Source organism: Myotis myotis, unplaced genomic scaffold (assembly GCF_014108235.1).
Source record: "Myotis myotis isolate mMyoMyo1 unplaced genomic scaffold, mMyoMyo1.p scaffold_m19_p_6, whole genome shotgun sequence".
Lineage (NCBI taxonomy): Eukaryota > Metazoa > Chordata > Mammalia > Chiroptera > Vespertilionidae > Myotis > Myotis myotis.
The window spans coordinates 79,472,626-79,497,090 of record NW_023416368.1 but is presented as its reverse complement, the minus strand read 5'-3'; the positions used below and the strand labels follow the sequence as shown (position 1 = coordinate 79,497,090).

The window sequence follows — 24,465 nt, the reverse complement described above, 5'->3', positions numbered from 1 at the left end:
TGGACATGGGTGTCGTACTGGTCGGAATTAATTTCCATTGAAAGAGCAGTAATACATAACATGCAAGATTATGAAGGATAAACAAGATTTATTAATTCTTTTTTGGAACTAGGTCACTACTAGTAGAATCACTACAAACGTTATCACTTTCTACGTCAGAGTCAGTATTCAAGGTGCCAAAATAAAACTCTTCATCGTTACTTTCAGATTCGCAGTACACTTCTTTCGGTAACTTTCTTTTTGCCATTTTGGAGTATTATTTTAAAATATCTTAACAAGCGAGAATGCCTAATTACAGTTAAACGTAATTTGTAAAGCTTTATTGGAAATTCTGCGATGTATCTCCGAAGCGTGTCGATTTATTCACTCTCAAAAGGCGACTGACTCGCCATGGTGTTTTGCTTGGCGAGTGTGGAATGACCGCGTCTGTTTATATTGAGTTTCGATATCTCCGATTTGTTGCACACACGGGTAGGAAGAATATCATGAAAGCCATTTTTACAGAGCACATACCGGGTAACTGGGCGCAGCACAGACTGGGCCAGCACAGTGCAGCCGAAGGAGGGATCCAGGGAGGTCACTGACACTGGACTATTTGTGGGACATGAATCTCTGCCAGAGCAGGCACAGCCCCAGGGTGGAAGTGACGGACATTTTAACACACAGTGGATGGATGAGAAATGGTTATCCAAAGGGGACAATGAAGGTCCTTTTATCGACTTGATGTAACATAACCAACTTGATGTAAATTTAAATAGAACACTTTCAGAACAAGTTAGAGTCAAATGTTCTATGACTTCCCAGTACAGAGAGATTTCTAATATAATGGGGGGAAAGGACAAGCTACAACAGAAGAGATGGAAAAATTCATTTTTTGCCGGAAGCCAATTCCAGCATGACAGCAGGGCTGAATCTGGGAATGGCTGATGGCATTTCCCCAAACCCGAATAGGATACATTAAATTGATTGTTTGCTGCCAGATAGCTCAGGGCATCTTAATCTACATGTTATTGCCTCCTACTGGCCAAACACCTGAACAGCCGTAGGCTAATTCTCCCCAATCTAACAATGGACTCTGTATAGGAAACCCTGACCCTTTGAAGTGTATATCTCCACCTCGCTTCAGGACAATTTGTGTTAATAAAAAGCATGGGGTCCTGAGATGAGGAAATCTTAGTTTCCTTTAAACTAGGCTCCCCTGACCCCCAAATGCCTTTCAAAATTATGCCTCATCTCTGGACTCCTATTTAATCTGCGCACAGCCCCTTCTCCAGATTTCCTGAACCCTTCTTAATGCTGGAACAAGAACCCCGGCAATTTCTATTCACATGGAGCCTCTATTCACCAGCACGGAACAAAGAGAGTGAAAAGAGAAAATGTGTACAGTATCTGCAAATGAAACAGGGTTCCTGCCCAGAGTATCTAAGAAAACATCCGAAATCAATAAAAGACAACCAAATGACTTAAAATTTTCACAAAAGAAGAAACAACATGACCTACCTCCACGTTGATCAGTAAAACTCGTATGTCACCACAAGGAGATCCTGGGTCACACATTAGATGGACAAAAATTAAGTTAGGCACTTTAAGTGGTGGAAACCACATGAAAGAAATGAACACATAGGAACCAAAGGTGGTACTAACAGCAAGTGGGGCAGGATCACAGGGTGTCACAAACTGCATGGAAGAATCACTACCGCTTTTATGAACATTTTAATCCTGATCTCCACCCACCTCTCACGAAGATGTGGAATTCTGTAGATTTCCTCCAAAATTATACTGGAAGAGAGGACATTTTCTGTACTGAGACAGTTTCCCCCAGAGACGTCTGTGGTTCAGCCCCATAACAACAAAAGACCTGAGACCCTCACTACCCTTACTAAGGAAAAGAAACAGGAAAAAAAAATTCAGTTATTCTACATCTGCTGAAACCTGAGGCTTGAATAAGGGAAAACAGTGCTGAGTTGGACACAGGCTGCTCACACGAGTCAGGTGACAGAGCTGAATCCGCCCTGAGACCTGTGCTTCTGGTAACACCCATGGAAGGTGTGAGGAAGCACTACCCACCCCCATCCATCTGTTCTGGAAAAGGGCATGATGCAAAAACTCCCTTCACCTTTTTATCCAGGGCAAGGCTGGATGCAGACGCCTCAAATCCCCTTCCGTGCTTCATTGTTGATGAGCTGAATTGCTCATCTCCACTGACCAAGCAGAGCAAATGCCTGTTGGCCAGACTTTGGTTTAGCTTCTCTCCTACCCCCAGATCCTTGCAGTTGGCCTGTCCTCAGCCTAAGCCACTACACAACAGCCCTCCTGGGGACAGGCTGGCCTCAGGGACCTGCCATCCCAACTACACCTGGTTCTTTCTGCATTTGTTGACTCTGCTCTCAACAACAACAAAAAACTATTTGGCCCAACTCTTGAGACACTTGCATATCATACGGTCAGAGCGTTCTTGCCCTGAGAGCACAGTCCCTTTTCCCCACTTCCTTGTAATAACTCTTTGTAAAGTCTCTCCTTAGGAAGTTCGGATTTTTCACATTTCTTTTACATGCTTCACCAGGTGATCAAAATTGCCCATTTCATACCCCAACTTTTTTCAGGCTCCTGCTTCCCCACAGGTCCAGACATTGCCCTCCACCCCATCCCCCGCGTCTGAACAAGGCCCAGCTGACCTGAGCTGAGAATGCGATGACCACAGGGCGGCCGGGTCCTGTCACACCCAAGTCCTGTCCACCCTTCTTCCTCTGTCATACCCAGTTCTTCACACTGTGCTCCCTGTCTGATTTGAGACGAGGACGCCGCTCTGAGATCCAAGCATTGTCCCTAATGCAACCGGCTTTTTTTTTTTTTTTTTAATATATTTTTATTGATTTTTTACAGAGAGGAAGGGAGAGGGATAGAGAGTTAGAAACATCGATGAGAGAGAAACATCGACCAGCTGCCTCCTGCACACCTCCCACCGGGGATGTGCCCGCAACCAAGGCACATGCCCCTGACCGGAATCGAACCTGGGACCCTTCAGTCCGCAGGCCGACGCTCTATCCACCGAGCCAAACCGGTTTTGGCAATGCAACCGGCTTTGAAATAGTCTCCTAAGCCTCGTCCGGAACGAGCCGGGGGCCCTATCCCGCAACGCCCACTCATCTCTCCCTCCCTCCACCTCCTCCCCCGCCGAGAACTCCGGACGCCCCCCTCTCCTCCCCGCACCCCTCCCACGGTTCGAGACGGTTCGAATACACACACCCCGCACCCCGGACCCCACGAACTTACCCTGAGGGTTCGCTCGGAGTCCCGGACGGACCGCAGCACCTGCACCACAAAAGCCAGGATTGGACGGTTGTCCAGGCGATTCGCCCTGAATGGACGCTGGTCCAGGTCCTCCTCCTCTCGGGAACGCTGATTGGACACTTATTTTTCGGGAACGCTGATTGGACGGTGATACCGCATCTCCACTTACACAAGTCTCTGACCTGCCCCCGCCACGTTACTCCTGGCCCCGCCCCCTGGCCTCCCATTGGACGGCGTCACAGGCCCGGCGCTGGAGTGCTGGGCGGGGCAGCAGGTCCGCGCCAGCCGGGCGGGAAGGCGGGCTTTTTGCCTCAGCGCTTCCCTGCCTGACTCCCACCGCGGTTCTGAGCTGAACCGGTCCGCTGGCTGTTGTCCTCCATCTATAAGGGGAGGCACTCACTCAGTTTCCCCGCGTGGCGTCCCTGGTCCGGACCCGGGGCAGGGCAGCACGACTGCTCGCTCTGGGCCCAGGGATCGCCTGGGGTGGGCTCGCTGTGGCTCTGCCCCGTCACCAGGAACAAAGACACCCAACAGACCCAGCGAGGAAGCCAAGTCCCGCTTGGCTCTGACCCAGGACCTTTGAACCCGAGGCCGTCCCCCTCCCACTCTAGGTTGGGGCTCCGGTGGGGAAACCTTGGGCTGTGCTGGGCTGCATACCTGGCGCTTTGGCCAGACGGTCATGCTGTGCTGTCTGCTCCTAAAACACACAGATAGGAAGGCGCTGACATCAGGCCAGGCCTTGAGATGCGGTCTCATGGCCCCTTCCCAGCACGCAGGCCTTCTTTCTCAGAAGGCCCGGAAGTCTCATTCCAAATTTGGGAGACAAAGGACTGGAAAGAGTATAAATAAAGAGAGTTTCCTCCATATTGGGGGGCCCAGAATTTAAAAGACACATTTTTCTCTGGGCCTACAAAATTTAATAATAAAATGTAACTCCTGTGTCATCTCTGCAGTTCGGCCTCTGCTCCCGCAGGGTGCTGTGACTGTGGTCAGCTGGCCAGCTTAATAAAGGCTCCTAAATTTAAATTCTGAGTTGGTGGTCTATCTCGCTGAGTGAACCCATAACAGGGCTACCGTTTCTTTCGCCCTTGGATGAGGCCCAGAGCCCCAGCCTCTGTGTGGAACTGAGTCTCTAGAGCCACAGGTGCGAGGCGTTAGACTTCGCAGGTGTGCGCACTACACTGCCCGGAAATGTCTTTTAGACCCGATTTTCAGTTTGCCTAGATTAGAGAATTTCGTGATACTGTATAATAGGTAGTTGTATTCCTATTTTCGCTGATTTAAGAAAAAGCACTCACCACTTACATTACGGTTGTACCTGGAAACTTAACACACTGATTAAATTGGGCCAAAACGCCTGGGACATGTCCTACTCAAAAAATACCCTTGCCCGCCGGCGTGGCTCGGTGATTGAGCGTGGACCTATGAACCAGGAGGTCACGGTTCGATTCCTGGTTAGGGCACATGCCCGGGTTGCAGGCTGGATCTCCAGTGCCGGGCATGCAGGAGGCAGCCCATCAATGATTCTTATCATTGATGTTTCTATCTCTCCCTCTCCCTCTCTGAAATCAATTTTTTAAAAATGCATTTTTTTAAGGAAGATACCCTCTAGCCGAGGCTAAACCAGAGGCCGAATTTAGGATATGACAAGATGGCAGGGCTGCCCCGTAGGATTGTCAAGGAAACCCCGAGTTCACTGGTAACACCGGTTCCCAGGATTAAAGCAGAACCTGATGAGAGCAATACCTGTTCTTTTCATGTGGTCATGCTGGCCCCCAGGATTCCCCCTTTGACGGAGGGACTTTTAGACTTGAACTATTCCTTGTAGAAGAATACGTGAAGGCAGCCCCTAAAGTACGCCTCATGACCAAAACTTACCATCCTAATGCAGACAAGTTGGGAAGAATGTTTAGATATTCTGGAAGGTAAGTGGTCCCCAGCACTGCAGAGGCGCTCAGTTCTGCCATCGACCCAGGCTCTGTGCTCCCAACGCACACGCTCCATCGCACCGGCGTTGCGAGCAGATGAAACAGCTGAGCAGCGGAAGCCCACCAAAGCCCAGCCATAGACGTGGCCGAGGCTCCACGCCAGGAGCACTATTTAAATCGATCTGAGCATCAGGTGTGCATCACTTCTCCTTTCTTGTTTGCATTTAACGGTCACCGTCTTAGAGACATTACAGAATGAAAGCCCACACAGCTTCAGCCCTTTGGTGATTAAAGGCACATTAGCACCTCCGTAATTGTATTAACCAATGTCACCCCAATCAACTCAACTAAAAATAAATAAATAAATGCGCATTAGCAAATCTACACCTTGTCCTGACTCACTGTTGCACCGCGTGAGCAGAGGCGAGGTATCATCTGGTTGTTGCAAAGCATTAAAAGCCTGGCCCCGATCTGCTTTTCTTCTTCCCGCCCCCATCATGGTCTGAGTAAACAGCACTGTGAGTGAAGGGAGGTGTTAGGGTTCCTTGCAGGAGTGTGAGTGTTTTCCTTTATTTTATTATTTTTTGATGGGGGAGGCAGTTTTAATTTTATGGGCTCCTTTACCCCCTTTTATGGTGATCTAATTGCATTGATTAAAAGCAGCTAACCCAGTGGTTCTCAACCTTGGCTGCACATTAGAATCACCTGGGAATCTTTTTAAAATCCTGATTTCTGGCCCTAACTGGTTTGGCTCAGGGGATAGAGCGTCGGCCTGCGAACTGAAGGGTTCCAGGTTCAATTCCGTTCAAGGGCATGTACCTTGGTTGCGGGCACATCCCCAGTGGGAGGTGTGCAGGAGGCAGCTGATCGATGTTTCTCTCTCATTGATATTTCTGACTCTCTATCCCTCTCCTTCCTCTCTGTAAAAAATCAATAAAATGTATATTTAAAAATCCTGATTTCTGGGCCCCATCCTCCGAAATTCTATTTCTTTGTTATGGGGTAAGGTCACAACATTAATAACAAAGAAACAGAATTTCCGGAGGATGAGGCCCAGAAATCAGGATTTTAAAAAGATTCCCAGGTGATTCTAATGTGCAGCCAAGGTTGAGAACCACTGCTGTAGAGATTCCTCTGAGCACCATCCAGTAAAGCCCACTCTTCCTGGGTGAAGTTTACTGCCACCTTCGCAAAGACCACGGTGTCCTGAAACATCCCACATGTCCTATTTCAACACAGCACCTCTTCACCAGCTTGTGCAGGAGGATGGGGGAGGCTGACAGGGAACAGAGCTCCATTCCTAGGACTCCTGAGCTCACATTCTCACAGGAAATGACAAGAAGTAAGCAAACCAAATGCAGTCCACTCAGGGATGGTAAATACTTGGAACCTTGAAGCCAAGTGTGGCAACTAATATGAATTTATATACATATAATTAAAAAGAATGATTTTTAATGGGGTAGAGCAGATTCTGTGGTAAGTTAAAGACTGAAAAATAGCCCTAGTTGGTTTGGCTCGGTGGATAGAGCGTCGGTCTACAGACTGAAGGGTCCCAGGTTCGATTCCAGTCAAGGGCACATGCCCAGGTTGTGGGCTCGATCCCCAGTGGGGGGGTGTGCAGGAGGCAGCCAATCAATGATTCTCTCTCATCATTGATGTTTCTATCTCTCTCTCCCTCTTCCTTCCTCCCTGAAATCAATAAAAATATATTTTTTAAAAAAAGACTGAAAGATAAAATTATCATTCAGATAAACTGAAATGAATACTGGGCTTGCTCAAAGGTTATTTCCTTGTGACCTCTAAGACCTGAAACCAGAATGTCAGCAAGTCATGAACAATGGAGATTTCAGCGCTGCTTGCCTTGGAAGTCAACCGCGTCAAAGGCCCTGATCTAGTCCTCTCATGTCTGACAGAGGTAGAGACAAGACCCCTTCCAGGATGAGGTGGACACTGTGGTCATTGACATAGGCCAGGGCTCAGGGCCTGGGATACCTGTTGGGTGAGAGGCGCTAGGTCCCTAAAGAATCTGACAGGCCAGCAGAGCCTCTCCGATAAATAACGCATTGCCTGCATTTAAGGAAAATGGTCATTCAAAGACGAGTCACTAAACCCAGACAGTGTGGTTCAGTGGTTGGGCATTGACACAGGAACCAAGAGGTCACTGGTTTGATTCCAGGTCAGGGCACAGACCCAGGTTGATTCATAATAGCCAGGAAGTGGAAACAACATTATGTGATCCAGATAAGCAAAATGTGGAAATATTCATGCAATGGAATACATGTGACAATAAGAGAAATAAAGTTGTGATTCGTGGCACAAAATCAATGACCCGTAAGTACATTATTACCAGGCTTCACAAAGACCACAGATAGTGTAATATCATTTACATAAAGTGTACAGAAGCCAATCTATAGAGACAGAAAATAGATGAAGCATGGGGGTGGGGGAGCCCAGACTGGATGCGGAGTGACTGCCAGTAGACACAGGTTTCTTTATGGGGTGACAGAAATGTTTCAAATGAGACTGTGGGGGTGGGGGTGCAATTTTGTAAACGAATGAAATGCTGTTATGTTAAACAGGTATACTTTGTGGTGTTTAAATGATACCTCAATTAATGCTGTTGAAAAATCGTTTTGACAAGCTAAAAATATATTCTTAAATGAATGGCAATTTTTCTTCAAAAAAAACCACTAGAATTCAAGAATATAAAAGAGTGAAAGGAAACAATTCAATTCTAGTAACATTAAAAGTTCATTCACCAACACAGAATAAAGAGAATGAAAAGATAAACCACACTTAAAAAAATATGTACTCCACCTGCACATGAAAAGGGGGTTCCTGCCCAGAGGATCTAAGAAAACGTCAGACATCAATAAACATGGGAATGAATGAAAGGCGACCACAGACTGAAAACTGATTCACAGAAGATGGAACACCACATGCTCTGCCTCCGTGATGACCAGTAAAACCATAAGACGAGACTGGATCACACATTACATGGACAAAAATTAAGTTAGATCATTTAAGTGCTGGCAAACGTGGAGAAAATAAACACATAGGGACGAACGTTGTGTGTGCGTGTGTGTGTGTGGTTTACTCCTCTATAAAAACAAAACTTGCCCTGGCTGGTTTGGCTCAGTGGAGAGACTGTCGGCCTGTGGACTCAAAGGTGGCGGGTTCAATTCCGGTCAAGGGCACATGCCCCAGTTGTGGGCTCCATCCCCAGTAGCGGGTGTGCAGGAAGCAGTCAATCTAAATGATGATTCTCTCTCATCATTGATGTTTCTGGCTCTCTCTCCCTCTCCCTTCCTCTCTGAAATCAATAAAAAATAATTTAAAATAATAAATAAAAGCAAAACGTAGAAAGCCCAACTGTGGAGACACTTCCAGATGGCATGGTCAGAGCGTTCTCCCTATCTGCACAGCCCACGCCCGGAGTGCACAATCCCTTCTCCCCCACTCCGTGGGATCATTCTTTTGAGTGAAAGTCTCTGGTTACAAAGCTTGGATTTTTTATTTTCCACGGGCTTGACCACGTGTTCAAATTTTCCTACCTTTTATCCAGGCCCAGACATTGCCTCCCGCCCTCTCTGAAGAAGCAGTGACAAGCAGACAAGACTGTTGACCAGAAAGAGGCGCTTCCTGCTCACCCTCCTTCCACAGGAAAGAAAGGCCCTTTTCTGTCTGATTGGAGGTGCGGGCAACCTGAGACCGCAGACTTGTCCCTGTTGCAACAGGCTCCCCTCCGCCTGCAGCCCCCAGCCCGACAGCCGGCGCTGGGGATCATCCGCCCTCCGTGCGTCCCACAGCCAGACTCGGGTCAGGACACGGGCACCCTCACGCGGGGACGGGATTGGACGCCGGGACCCACTGTGCAGCCGAGGGCGGGGACTCGGGTCGGGAGCTCCCGGGGATTCGGGGAGACCTGGCCCACGCCGCTTCCATTCGCGTCGGGTCGTATGAACCAGCCCCTCCCGGAATTGGGGATGGGACCAATGCGCTCACCATCTCGGGGCTCAGGACAGCGCAGGGTCCACCAGCGGCTCCGCAGCCTGGGCAGCCGAGAGCAACAGGCACGTGTAAGCAGGAGTCCGGTGGAGCAGTTAGCGGCAAGTGTTGCGTCACACTGAGGGACGTCACAGGAGGTCAGCGAAAGGACCTGCCCCGGGCCCTGATTGGACCATATTTCGGGTTCCCGCTGCCTGATTGGACGGAATTCACTGAGTGGAAAGGGGACAGGTCTTCCTGCTGTCCTTGGAGTGGGCAAGTCCGAGGCCCCGCCCCTGCCTCTATATTCCCTGATAGGACAGCTACATTCTGAACCCGAATGATAGGTGGAGGCAGGGTCACGTGACTGAGCCGGGCGGAAATGCCAGTTCGGGGCCTCGGCCCTTCCTGCCTGGCTCTTCTGCTACCGGGACCTGCACGCCCTGAACATTAGTTCTCAGCAGAATGCGCTCCCGGCGGGGTGAACCCTGCATCCGCCCACAGGCCTGGTGGCCCCGCCTGAGCGCTCCTCCTGGAGCGGGGCGTCCTGACTCTGATTTCCGTGGAGCATCCCCTGCACGGAGTCGGGACTGGGCAGGACTGAGCAGTCTGTCCTGCTGACCTTCGACATCAGAGATCTGTCCAGGCGTGAGTTCACCTTGGTTCTGTGCTTTTAAAGAGCAAAAACACACCAGTGACGCCAACAAGTGCAACAGAGTCCATTACAGGGTTTGACGCATGACTTTTGACACTGGGAGGCCCCCACCCTGCGTCTGTACCCCTCAGTTGGGGCTTAAGGTAGATGGTGACCGTCCTTTGCCTAGTGCAAAGGGCGACCCGGCAACCCCAGTCTATGCACAAGACTCCTCTCAGCCCAGACACTGGTGTGACATGTTAGAATTCTCCTGTACATTTTGCTGCAAAGAAATTTATGTCCAGTCAGGTTCTCAGTCAGCCCACAGAGAATTTTGAAATGGAAAAGGCTGTATTTTCTTATATAGATTATACTAGTGGCCAGGTGCACAAAATTCGTGCACGGAGGGGTGAGGGTGTTCCTCAGCCTGGCCTGCACCCTCTCCAATCTGGGATCCCTCGAAGGATGTCCTACTTCGGGTTTACAGGGATCGGACCTAAACCGGCAGTCAGACATCCCTCTCGCAATCCAGAACTGCTGGATCCTAACTGCTCACCTGGCCAGCCTGGGTAAGGGGCTGATGGCTGTTTGCAGGCTGGCCAACACCCCCAGCGACCCAAGCTCCCAGCCCCTCCTTTTTTTCTTTTTCTTTTTTTTTTTTTCAGCACCTCTGTGAGCGGAGGCCAGGTCGGCTGGAAGCAGGTATCTGGGATTTATTTGTCTTCTATAATTGAAACTTTGTAGCCTTGAGGGGAGCTCAGGGCTGCCAGGGCAGGCGGGAAGCTTGGCTTCCTCCATCGCTGGGGCAACCCAAGCCTCCTGCTTGCTCCAGCTCCATGGCTGCCTGGAGCCATCCTGGTTGGGTTAATTTGCATAGTCACTCTGATTGGCAGGTGGGTGTGGCTGGTGGGCATAGTAGAGGTATGGTCAATTTGCATATTTCTCTTTTATTAGATAGGATAGTGATATTGCACAGGTTTGTGAATGTACAAACACCACTGAGTTTTACACTTAAAACTGCAGATGTTAGGGTATGTGAATTAGTATATCTCCATTAAAAAATTTTTAAGGTCATAATAGCCATGATAAATAACCCTACCCCCCTGGCTACCACTAAAATATTTTGTCTCTGAATTTTTTATATAAATGGTGTGCATGAAAAGGGGCCACATACTAAACATGACAAGCTCGGGAGGCCTGCATGGTGGGCTTACAAACACAGAGACCAAAAGTAACCAAAGAGGATGGTCGGCAATTAAAACTTTCTAACTAAAAGCAGATCATGGCAGTCAGTCACATCCTAGGCTAGAATCTTCCCTGACAAGGGTCTATCTTTACCTGAGCCTGTCTACAGTCTTTTTGAATCTAGGATAACAGACCTTTGGAATGTCAAGGCAACTTCCCTTTTTCTGGACCCCTCCAGGCACAATCACTGCACCAGGGTGGAGACCACAAATCCTTTCATTGTTTTATGTTAATTATTGACCGTTAACTATACTGTACCCACAAATGTAAAAAAAAAAAGTATGACTATCCATTTTACTTTTTATCCAGTCCCAGATATTTCCCTGCTTTGCTTTCTCCCGCCTCCCTAATCTGTCACCAGTAAATTTCATGTAAGCCCCTTATGTCCTGTCCTTTGATTCTGATGTATAAAATAGGTAGTAAAATTGCCATTTTTCGGATTGAGAAAACCAATCCTTTGAGTTTTTGCTTCCCAGCAATTGATGTCAGTTTGGCTCAAATAAATTCATAAAAATTCTCTGTAGGCGTGAACGTTTCTTAGGCTGACAATGGAATCATACACTATGTGGCCTTGTGTGTGAGTTCTTTCACTCAGCATGTTTTCAAGGTTGATTTACGTTGCAGCATGTGCAGTGCTTCATTCCTTTTTATGGACGAAAGAAAATGTAGTTTCTTTATCCGTTTATGTAGTTTCCATAAATGTAGTTTCTTTATACCACATAGTCTGGATATGAATATTTGTCAATTGCAGAAACTACTTTTCTTTATCCATTCAGCCGTTGGTGTGCATCTGTCCACCTTTTGGCAGTTTTGAATAGTGCTGCAATGAACATTCACATACACATATTTGAGTATCTCTTCTGTTTTTTAATCCCCACCCAAGGATGTTTTTTCCATTGATTTTTTTTTTTTAGAGAGAGAGTGGAAGAAAGGGGCATATAGAGAGAGAAACATCCATGTGAGAGAGACACATCGACTGGTTGCCTCCTGCACACACCCTGACCAAGTAGTGTTTTAATTTTGCCCCTTTTGAGGATTTTTTTTGAAAGGATGTAAATTACCCTAAACATGGTCATCACTCGTTTCTTTTCCTCAGTGTGTTTCACACATGCTGGTGTCTGAGGTTGTGGGTCGCACAATTTACTCATGTAGTCCATGTATTCATGGTTTGGGGGGATGTTTCCCGTTTGGGTTTTTTTTTTTTTTTCTCTTGTGGAAAATGCTGCTCCTATCCATCCTATTTCAGTGTCCAGTGCCTGTAACAAATTCTCTCTACATTGTAGAAAAATTACAGGAAATGCCAATTGAGTGTGTGAATTCATCTTCCCACCATTCCTGCATAAGTTTATTTATTCTACATGATTGACATTGGAATTGCTGAACTTATTGATTTTTGCCTTTTCTAGTATGTGTGAAATGGAATTGCCTTATTATGCTTTTTACTAAGTACCAAAGCTATTTAGCACTTTTTACATGTCGTCTCCTATGAAATATTTACTACTCCTTTTATTTCATTTGTATGTTTATTGGTTTTTGTCTCATTTCTTTATACTACATAGTCTGGATATGAATATTTTTCAATTACAGAAACCATAAATATTTTCTCCCAGACTGTGGTTTATCTGTTGTCCCTTTATTCTTCATTTCAGGATATTGCTCTTAGTTTTAAGAGTTAAATTTATCAGTTTCTTCCTTGGTAGGTTACTGTTTTTTTCTTATATGAGAAAATCCTCTATATTCTGAAGGCATAAAACATTTGCCATAACTTTTCTAAGACTGTTCCATCCAAATTAAAAACTACTTTCCCAAAGACACCATTTAAGACTATGAGAAAGACAAGCCACAGAACCCAGGAAACTGTTCTCGAATCATATATCTGCTAAAACACTGTGTCAGGAATACATGAAGACCTTTGGCCAAACAATAATGAAACACATCCCAATAAAAAATGTGATCTTTTTTGGAAATAGATACAATCAAATTGAGATGAAGCCATTAAAGTGGGTCCTAACCCAACAGGAATTAGGTCCTTATAAGGAGAGGATCATTTCAGGTGAAGACAGATACATACGGAGAAGGCCATGTGCTGACAGAGGCAGAGATTGGAGTGATGCCAGTCAAGCCAAGCAATGCCAAGGCTTGAGGGCCCCCGCCAGAGGCTAGGAAGTGGCGAGAAAGGGTTCTACCTAGAGTCCCAGAGGGACCGTGGCCCTGCTGACACACTGATTTCAGGCATCTAGCCTCCAAAACTGTGAGATAATAAATTCAAGCCACCTAGTTCAGTGATTTGCCCCACATTCTGGAAATACATGCCCTCTTTTCCATGTAACTCTTCACAAGTTATAAATGCTCCAGGGAATGATCATCAAAGCCAGCTTACATCACAAAAGAATAAATCACCTCCTTTTAAAAATATATTTTTTTATTGATTTCAGAGAGGAAGGAAGAGGGAGAGATAGCAACATCGGTGATGAGAGAGAATCACTGATGGGCTGCCTCCTGCATGCCCCACACTGGGGATGGAGCCCACAACCCAGGCAAGTGCATGTGCTGGACTGGGAATGGAACCGTGACCTCCTGGTTCACAGGTCAAAGCTCAACCACAGCGTCACACCAGCTGGGGTAAATCACCTCCTTTTTGAGACTTTCTGGCTGATCCAGGAAAAAGATACGAGCACAGGAGGCAGTAGCACACCTGAGCTCCTCAGGCAATACTTTGACAGGTTGGCATATGGGGGAAGTCCCCCAAAGCATGAGACTGTCCAGAGACAAAGGCAAGGGGACCACGCTACCCTACAGGGGAGGGGTGAAAGGAAACTCCCTGGGGAGAAAGGAACCACAGAGAGGCTTACATGTTTAGGTGATGTCCCTCTGCAGCCCAGAGGGAAGTCTTTGGATCAGAGAGCTGCAAAGGGCAGCAGCTATTGGGCACAGTTTTATGGGTATGAAAAGCAAGCATGCTTCAAATGGCTAAAATCTGCTCATTTGGGCTGTGTTGAAAACTGGATGTGTGAAATTTTGAGTTTAGTGCCAGTGGGCTTTTGAACCAAGGCTTTGTGGTAAAGCAGTGGTTCTCGACCTTCCTAATGCCGCGACCCTTTAATACAGTTCCTCATGTTTTGACCCCCAATTTCATTGTTACAAATTGAACATAATTAAAGCATAGTGATTAATCACAAAACAATATGTAATTATATATGTGTTTTCCGATGGTCTTAGGCGACCCCTGTGAAAGGGTCGTTCGACCCCAAAGGGGTCGCGACCCACAGGTTGAGAACCGCTGTGGTAAAGACTGAACCACACAGGGCCAATATACAGAGGCTGTTTTTTGTCTCATGCATATAACACTTCCAGATTCTTTGTGCCTCTTGCTGGAATATACAACCAACCTTTGGATTATTCTCATCAAAATATCAGATCTGGATATGGTCACCCCTCTAGATCTAATTTACAACATCTGCAAATATAGGGAACAGAAGAAAATGTTAAATGATAGCAGGGAGATGCCATTAGAAAACCTATGAAAATTTCCATGTGATTTATTATATTCCACAATTACATTACAAAGAAAAAAAAGGAAACTTTTTTTAAGGAGATATAAAGGAGAGAATAAATTTAAATATATGGATTATATTGGATCCCAATGCAAACACTCTTAACAGTAAAGGTTTTAAAATTACTAGTATGTAGTCCATTAGGGAAATGGGCCACTTCCTATATATTTGAATATGTTATGGGATAATTGTTAGGTGTGATAATAGCATTGGTTATGGTTACCTTAAGCAAACAGATATATTCCAAATATTCAAGGATAAAATTATATGCTTAAAAATGTTTCAAAATTATCGAGGGAACTGGGTGTTGTAGGGAAGACACTTGATGGAAAATGGTTGAAGGCTGGTAATAGATATTATGAGATTTTCTGAAACCATTCTCTCTACTTACACAAAGTATGAATTTTCCCAAAATAAAATAATAAACAATGGAGAAGTACTTACAAATGGATCTTTAAAGTACACTCTCTATAATTATGCTGTGTAATGCAAGTTCTTTCCTAAAAGATGATGTTGTGGATTGCATTATTGATTCAAATTTTTCAATCCCCCAGGAAACAATCTAGCAATGTCTCGTGATAGTAAGATCCCTTTCGTTTTGAGCCATGCGACTTGCTTGCAAGTCAATGCTAGGTGAGCAAATGTTGTAAGGAAAAATCCTGAAATGTGTCTGTGCATTTGGGTTCCCTCTGTGCCTCATCACGAGGAACCTTCCCCAAGGTGCGATGGACTAAGCTTCAGCCCCAGAATGGACATACTTGGATCAGAGCCAGTTCAGCTTCCAGAATGGACTTGAAGACCCATCACTTGGGTGACCTACCCAAGCCCATGGCCAGACTGTGAGCATGTACAGAAATGTTTATTGCAGCATGTAAGAAACAAAATTGGACTAATAGTCGTTTACACAATTACAGTACATTTAACATTTACACAATCGACAACTTAATGTCAGGCAAAACATGCCTCTTACTCAGTAGAACTTTTCTGTGCTCTCTGCTCTTCCCTTTCTGCTCCACTAGTGCTCTGGTAGGTCAAAGAAGAGAATTTATAAGACCGACAAAGGACCAAGAAAGTCTTCATGCAGGAATGGTTAGTGGGTGCTTGTCTTTCTCTAGTTTATGCAAACAAGACGATGTAAACAAAATATTTGGGAACTAAACTGTGCTTAAATGATAATTAGATTGCATAAACCCAAATTGAAATGTAAATTGTGTTCATACTCTTGCCACATAGCAGTTTCACTTTGGTGTTTTACAGAAAAACTAACAAGATGGCATTGTGTTACCGCATCACATTACATCCACTTTGGGAGCCATTTTGGTGTCATCTGTTCTTTTCCTTTAACAATGATCACAATCGAAAATATTTCATATGACAATTACCATTCAGGAGTTCATCTGGTGGAACCACTGCTGGTTGGAAAACTAGAGTAAAAAAGCAGTATTTGGAAAGAAATTTAGATTGTGAGAAAAACTGGAGAGGTCCAACTAGATTGGCCCCAAAATTTTTTTGAAAATAAAATACACACAGTTTTTTAATTAAACTCATATGAAAGAACAGCACTTAGTTCTGTGTAACAGAAATCTCCCCAAAGCTACTAGATGAGGAAGGTGTTTGTTCTCACAAAGAGCTGGGTCAGCACACTTAAAAATTCAATAGCTCAACAAAGTCCCAAGCATGTGCCATTGTTACCATAAAAGCAAGCACTCTGTAAATGTTGGAACTCACGAAAACCCACTAAAAATAACTGAAACTTTCTACTTAAAAATTTTTTTTAAATAGATTTTTATTGATTTCAGAGGAAGGGAGAGGGAGAGAGACAGAAACATCAATGATGAGAATCATTGATTGGCTGCTTCCTGCACACCCCCTGCTGGGGATCAAGCCCGCAACCTGGGCAGGTGCCCTTGACCGGAATCTAACCCGGGACCCTTCCATCTGCAGGCTGACACTCTATCCACTGAGCCAAATCAGCTAGGGAGAAACTTTCTACTTTTTAATAATTCATCAGAATTTAATATTCTAATAACTATCTACTAATACATCTTAAAAATTAAATACAAGTCACTTATAAAGCTGGGTGGGCTTACTGTATATTTGGGTTTCAGGAAACACACTGAGGAAATACTACAGCCCTGCAGTAAAACACACAATCACAAATGCTTCTGCCAGGACAAGGGAACCACCATCCACACACCTGAACTCTCTCAAACATACACACAGGCTGACGTGACACAAACTTTGTCACTGGGGCATACATGCGGGCACACCCAGACACAGATAGACAAACTCAGACACACTGACAAAGGCGATATCTCCAGACACACAGCCAGGCCCTCTGCATCACCCATGCGACAGCTCTTACCTACTCCGGAGGAGCCACCATTTACTTCTCTCTCCTCCTGGAGTGGGACATGACACTTCCTGAACCTCAACAGTGCAACCATCTCTCCATCAGAACCACAGGAGGCGGGCCTGAGCAAGAAGTGCCAGGGGCCCGATGTGGCTGGGATGCTGATGTTCCAGCCCCACACTGCAGCTTTAGGATTCTTCCAGAAACGCACTCATCACTTTGACCCTCTGTCACTCTGCTCGGTGAGGACAGCGAACGTGTCCTGCCCTGAGCCCCCTCAGCCTGCTGGTCTCGTGTGCTGGCTCCATCTGCCCTGAGCGGCCCCGAAGTCCTCCTGGAGACAGCGGGCGGCCCCTTCTGAAGCTCAGCCCACAGAGGTGGTGTTTGCAGGACCCAGGAGGAGGAGCTGCGCTTCCATTTTCCCCTGTGCGGCCTCTTCCCCTAGTCTCTGCCCCATTGACCTGACCTGCAAACTTCCAATAAGGCTGAGCCCTAGGTATCTCTGGAGAATTTCTTAAAAGGCTGCTGGGTGTCTGCAGAGACTCTGAGATCTCCATTTCCCACAGACCACTGGGGCTGAGACTACGCAGAGCACAGGGGTTAGAAGTGGACATCGGCAGTGGCAGGTGGCTCTGGAGTCTTGGATGGGTCATGGGGAGAAAACAGGGTTGTTGTAGAAGATGAGGTCATGTTGGAGAAAGGCGGGCCCTAATCCAATAATTACAAAAACTATGCCACATGAAAAGACAGGCATGCACACAGGGAGAATGCTGCCCTGGGAAGATTAGAGTGACGCTGCGTCAAGCCAATGAATGACCAGCAGCCGGGAAGAGCTGGAACAGATGCTTCCCTGGCACTTTCAGAGGAAGCCGGTCCTGCCAACACCTCAATTTCGGACTTCTGCCTGCAGAACGAGGAGACAAAATGCTCTGTTGTCCCAAGCCATTCAGTTGATTTTCCTTGAGAATAAAATACACATTGTTTTTTTAATTAAACTCCTCTGAAAGAACTGCACTTAGTTCTGAGTAACAGAAATCTCTGCAAAGCTACTAGATGAGGAAGGTGTTTGTTCTCACGAAGAGCTGGGTCAGCACACTTAAAAAATTCAATAGATCAGAGAAGTCCCAAGTGTTTTATTTTGCTGAACCATTGTAGTTTTTATGGTGGAGGCAGGACCAGAGAACCACTAAAAGTATTAAGAACAGTGTTTGCTACACAAATTAGACTCTTTGAACTATGTTAACATCTGGAGAAGAGGGTGAATCATAGAATCAGAGTCACTGACCATGAGTCTGAATGAGTGGCCTGGAGGACACCTTACAGTTTCTAGGAAAATACAAATTGTGATACCTGATTACACAAGTGGGTGGATCCTTGATACCGAGCTCATGGAGGTATCTGTGGAAGCCCCTGCCTCTGAGAGGAGTGGAAGTCCAGCACTGGCTGTTTCTTCTGATGATACTCTTTATCAGTAGGGCAAAGAAATCGGGGAGAGTCGCTGAAAGCTGGGACCTAGAAGTCCCTATGTATCTTTCTATCACATTTTAAAGTGGCTCCAAAAAGTAATGGCTTCTTCACGTCTGCCTTCTAAATCTGATGCCAAGTTAGGCTACTGGTGAATTAGAACACGGAATCATAAAAGATTCTGGGACCTGCAGTTCCCATTGGCCACGCTGACATAGCACAATCCAACAGAACCATCTCAAACTCTCTATCTCATGGTGGTATCACACGGGTCTCAAGTAAATGCAATTCCCAATTACAAGCAAGAACAACAGGGCCGGGCAAAAGCTGAAAACAACAATTGATATAATTTCATAATTACAAAAACTACTTATAAGAAAAATGGAAGACTCCTCTGGCCAAAAAGGTAGAAAATATATGATGGTTGATAACCGTATCTGCCACATTAAGTCAGTAAAAAACATCCAACAAATAACAAAGTGTTACTGTTTCAATAACCCTTTAGAGGACAATTTAAAGTACACAAACTAAAGATGAAAGTTATGTTTACTGAAATGTAAGAAAAAACACTACATGCAAATTTTATGTACTATAGCTAAGAGTACTTGGAGAGTTATTTTTCACCTAAATGTTTATTTGCAAAAGAACTGGAAATATACTACCTATGGGTCCATTTTAATAATGAGATACTCATAAAGGCAACACCATATTTACAGCTTTCATAAGATGTCCCTCCTGGTGTGAATTTTCTAAAGCACTGTGTGTGAATTCACTTGCAGGAGGACTTCCCACATTATATACGCAGTGTTTTTCTGTAGTGTGTGTTCTCGTATGTCTTCTTAAGGATGAGGAACAACTGAAGGCTTTCCCACATTGCTTGCATTCATAAGGTTTCTCTCCAGTATGCATTCTCATATGTATTGGTAAAGATGATGGCCACTTGAAGACTTTCCCACACTCCTTGCACTCATAAGGCTTCTCTGCAGAGTGTTTTCTCACATGCTGTTGCAAAAGTTCGGGCCAACTGAAAGCTTTCCCACATTGCTTGCATTTATAGAGTTTTTCGGCAGTGTGCCTTTTCATATGTTTTTGTAAGGATATGTGGCAATAGAAAGCTTTCCCACATAGTTTGCATTCATACGGTTTGTCTCCAGGATGCATTCTCACATGTTCTCGAAAGCAAGCAGGCAAATTGAAGGGTTTTCCACATTGTTTACATTCATAGGGCTTCTCTTTAGTGTGTGTTCTCATATGTTTTCGTAAGGATACGGGCCAGTTGAAACTTTTCCCACATAGAGTGCATTCATAAGGCTTCTCTCCAGTGTGCACTCTAATATGTCCTTGAAAGGATGAGGGATGGCTAAATGCTTTCCCACATTGGTTACATTCATAGGGTTTCTCCCCACCGTGAGTCCTTTCATGCCTTCGGAATGACTGGAGATAAATAAAGGTTTTCCCACATTGTTTGCATTCATAGGGTTTCTCTCCAGTGTGAATCCTTTCGTGTCTTCTAAAGGACTGGAGATAAATGAAGGTTTTCCCACACTGTTTACATTCATAGGGTTTCTCTCCAGTGTGTGATATCATGTGTCTTCGAAAAGCTGAGAAGTAACTGAACGCTTCTCCACATTCCTTACATTTATGTGGTGTCTCCCCAGTGTGTGATATCATGTGTCTTCGAAAAGTTGAGGAATACCTGAAGACTTCCCCACACTCCTTACATTTATAGGGCTTCTCTCCAGTGTGTGTTATCATGTGTCTTCGAAAAGTTGAGGAATAACTGAAGGCTTTCCCACATTCCTTACATTTATAGGGCTTCTCTCCAGTATGGGATCTCAGATGACTAGTAAGGCTTGAAAAATCAATGAAGGCTTTCCCACATTGCTGACATTCATAGGTTTTCTCCGCAGTATGAATCCTTATATGCCGGTTGAGGGAAGAAGTACGAGGAAAGGTTTTTCCACATAAATTACATGCATAGGGCCTCTCTCCTTTGTGGGTTCTCACATGCACTCTTAGGTCTGAAGAACAACTGTAGGCCTTCCCACATTCTTGACATTGATACGGTTTGTGTCTAGTATGAATGGCAATGTGACTCTGTAGAGATGAATGATGCATGAAGACTTTTGCATATGCACTGCATTCATTCTGTTTTACTTCAGCAAAGGTTTTCTGGTACAGATTAAGATTTGAAGTCCGACTGAAGCCTTCCCCACATTGATCATTACTTTCACAGAGTCTCTCCATCACGTAATTTCTGTTAAAAAATGAGAAACGTGTTATCAATAGTTTGACTACTAATGATTTCTTGCCCTAGTGGGCTTGCTCAGTGGTTAGAGCGCTGGGCCAACAGACTGAAGGGTCTCAAGTTCAATTCTAGTCAAGGACACAGACCTCAGTTGCAGGCTCAAGGCTTGATTCTCAATCCCAGCCAGGGCACGTGTGGGAGGTGACCAATCAATGTGACAATATTTCTCTCTCTCCCCCTCATTCCCTTCCACTCTCTCTAAAAATCAATGGAAGAAATATCCACAGGTGAGGATTAACAAAATATAAAAATAATGATTTATTAATATTTATTAATATTATAATTACATTCTCACCAATTTCAGTGAATATGTTGTTTTCTACCCTAAGTGATTTGTTTTAAAGTGGAATGAACAGAATGGATTGACCACAGCCATTATGATAACAGTGTTTCCTAAACATGGGCTTTTCCCCTAATTCTTTTCAACTGTTTCTAACATTCAACATCTATGTCATATTTAATAAAGGTGTGTTTTTTTGTTTGCTTGTTTGTTTTTTGTTTTTGTTTTTTTAAAAATATATTTTATTGATTTTCCACAGAGAGGAAGGGAGAGAGATAGAAAGTAAGAAACATTGATGCGAGAGAAACATCGATCAGCCGCCTCCTGCACATCCCCTACTGGGGACGTGCCCGCAACCCAAGTACATGCCCTTGACCGGAATCGAACCCGGGACCTTTCAGTCCACAGGCCGACGCTCCATCCACTGAGCCAAACCGGTTTCGGCTAAAGGTGTGTTTTTTATGTGAAAATCTGAATAGACAAATTTGATCTAGGCTTATGTGGGTTGTTAGTTTGTTTGCTTTTTAAATTTCAAGACATACTAAGATTCCTCCAGGAATGCAACTCACCTCAGATATCTCCACTGGTCTGTGTGCTGATCTTCAATGCTAAGTTCTTCCCAAATTTTCCCTAAGATGGAGGCCCAAGCATCTCTGGTGAACTCTGCTATTTTATCTTGCTTGGACATTTTATTCCCATAAAGATCCTGCTGAGAAGCTGACCCATTGGACCTAAATTGAGTCTCATCATCTGAAAACAGAAAGGGAACAAACCCTACAGATGAATACAGGCACCTGTGAGCCAAACATGACACCGAGGAGGCTGGCTGTGTCAGAGCTTCATCAGTAACAGGTACAAGAGGTCAATGGTAAGCAACTTAATAAACATAAAATTCTCCCCAAGTTACAAAAACAAACTTTTCTGGGCGCCCTGATAACCCATGAAATCTATATTCACTGATAACACTTTTTTTACACGAAAAGAAAAACTCAGTCTAATACATAGATTCTCATTTTCATGGAGGAGCTATTAGATTCTAGTTCTATGAGTTATGACAGTGTCTTTCTTATTAATTAATGTATTCCCTTTCCACATTCCAAATCTGGGAACAGTCTTGGTATGCAAAAAATGCATGTTTTCTAAATGACGAAGTGAAGGAACAATGTCATTCTTACCCACGGATGCCAGGTTTCTAAAGGTTTCCAGCATCACATCTCTGTAGAGCTCCCTCTGAGCAGCATCCAGCAAAGCCCACTCCTCCTGGGAGAAGTCCAAAGCCACATCCTCAAAGACCACCGAGTCCTGAAACATCCAATATATGTGCAGGAGGATGGGTGAGACCCACAGTACTGAGCAACTGGGCTCACTTCACCTAACATCTAGGCCAGGGGTGGGCAACCCCTGGCATGCGTGCCAAACATGGCACGCCAGTAACTTTTGCTGGCACGCAAAACCCTCTCTTATAATCTTCCATTTACAATTTTTTTCTTAATATTGACTTGTTTATTTTTCAGATAAATTCAGTGTAGGTGCATCTTAGATAAATAAATAATTTACATAACAATTATCTTAAAGACCATAGACATGGATTGACGAGAGAGGGGAAGAGCAATTTCTATGCCTCTGCCTTAACTCTCCCTGCCTTCCTAGGTCCGACCAGTGTTTTGGTTTCATCCACATACGCTTGTAAATCTTTGTTCTCAGTGATGAATTTTGTTAAGTCTCGTAATAGGAGTAGCCTGACGGATGAAAGTAGTAGCTCGTGCCTATCTCTGAAGGTCACGAAATATAAACCTGATGTAAAATCTCTGTCATCAGCGATGCAGCAGCAAAAGTCCCACTGATAATATCAAACAGAGTCATAAAGTTTTCTGTCGGACTATCAGTGTACATGTACACATTAAGAAATAAATGTATTTTTCATCATCATATACTGTGTTTTTGTCACTCGAATGAATTTTATTATTTCTTCAAGGTTCTTCACATACGTACACCTTAAGAGATATCAAGTAGGCGTAACATGTTCTCAAAAAATTAGGGTTGGCACGCAGAAGAATTTTGAGTCAGACATTTTGCTGGTTTTGGCACGCACTCACAAAAAGGTTGCCCACCCCTGATCTAGGCTATGACTCATCAGAACCTCATACTCCAGTCCACACTCAAGTTCTCATAGATTTAAAGTGCCACTAACACAATAAACTTACCTCTACATTTTTACTGTGTCCACATCACAACTTATTCTCTAACCAAAGGGTTCTGATCACATGAGGGAAATTAAAGAAATTCTATGCAAATTAAAGAAATATTCACACTTTATGGACCACCAATCCCATGTGACACAAACTTCAGCTCCTTCTCTACTGCATACCAATCACTCAGTACTATGTGAAGCCCAAAGTAAAACCTGGATGAGGGCTTACATTTTTTAAAAATTAATTTTATTTTTCAATGACAGTTGACATACAGTACTGTATTAGTTTGAGGTGTACAGCATAGTGATTAGACATTTATATAACTTACAAAGTGATCACCCTGATAAGAACCCACCTGACAGCATACATAATTATATTGCAATATTTTTGACTAAATTCCCTGTTATACTTTACATTCCCATGACTATTTTGTAACAACCAATTTGTACTTTAAAAAACAATTTTGTTTTTGTTAATCCTCACCCAAGGATATTTTCCCATTGATTTTGTTTTTTAAGGGAGAGTGGAACTGAAGGAGGAAGAGGGAAGGAGAAGAGGAGGGAGGGAGAGGGGGGAGAGAGAGAAGGAGGGAGAGAGAAATATCGATGAGAGACACATTGATCAGTTGCCTGCTGTACAAGCCCCAACTAGGGCTGGGGATTGAACCTGCAACCCAAGTATGTGCCCTTGACTGGGAATAGAACCCGAGACTCTTCAGTGTGGGGGCCAACGCTCTAACTCAGGAGTAGGGAACCTTTTTTCTGCCAAGGGCCATTTGGATATTTATAACATCACTTATAGGCCATATAAAATTGTCAATTTAAAAATTAGCCTGCTATATTTGGTCAAACATTTAATTAACTCACTCCTAATGCCTTGGCAGGGCCAGACCAAATCATTTCTTGGACCTTAAATGGCCCATGAGCCGGAAGGTCCCCACTCCTACTCTAACTACTGAACCACACCAGCCAAGGAGGGCCCAATTTGTACTTCTTTTTTTTTTTTAAATATGGAACGCTTCACGAATTTGCGTGTCATCCTTGCGCAGGGGCCATGCTAATCTTCTCTGTATCGTTCCAATTTTAGTATATGTGCTGCCGAAGCGAGCACCCAATTTGTACTTCTTAATCTCCTCCCCTTTTCACCCAGCCCCCTTCCCATCTGGCAACTACCAGTTTGTTCTCTGTATCTATGAGTCTGTTTGCTTATTTTGTTTTTTAGATTCCACA

General features: G+C 44.6%; 1 protein-coding gene and 1 non-coding gene across 5 annotated transcripts in view; both read right to left on the bottom strand.

The window, feature by feature from the left end:
- Positions 1–24,465, bottom strand: part of LOC118658314 (zinc finger protein 555-like) — a 51,372-nt gene that overhangs the window by 18,143 nt on the left and 8,764 nt on the right. The window contains exons 2-5 of one of the 4 annotated variants that reach the window (XM_036313694.1): positions 23,249–23,300; positions 22,220–22,346; positions 21,614–21,794; positions 17,903–20,713 (exon numbers count right to left, since the gene is read on the bottom strand). In XM_036313694.1, the coding sequence (XP_036169587.1) occupies positions 19,147–20,713; positions 21,614–21,794; positions 22,220–22,253 (1,782 nt within the window). In that variant the 5' untranslated portion in view covers positions 22,254–22,346; positions 23,249–23,300 and the 3' untranslated portion in view covers positions 17,903–19,146. Of the gene's footprint in view, positions 1–17,902; positions 20,714–21,613; positions 21,795–22,219; positions 22,347–23,248; positions 23,301–24,465 lie in introns of those variants that run through there. The other 3 variants (XM_036313695.1, XM_036313693.1, XM_036313696.1) reach the window with 3 other exon arrangements.
- LOC118659554 lies at positions 24,240–24,346 on the bottom strand. The gene has a single exon (XR_004968639.1). It is a non-coding gene; the product is annotated as a U6 spliceosomal RNA (small nuclear RNA).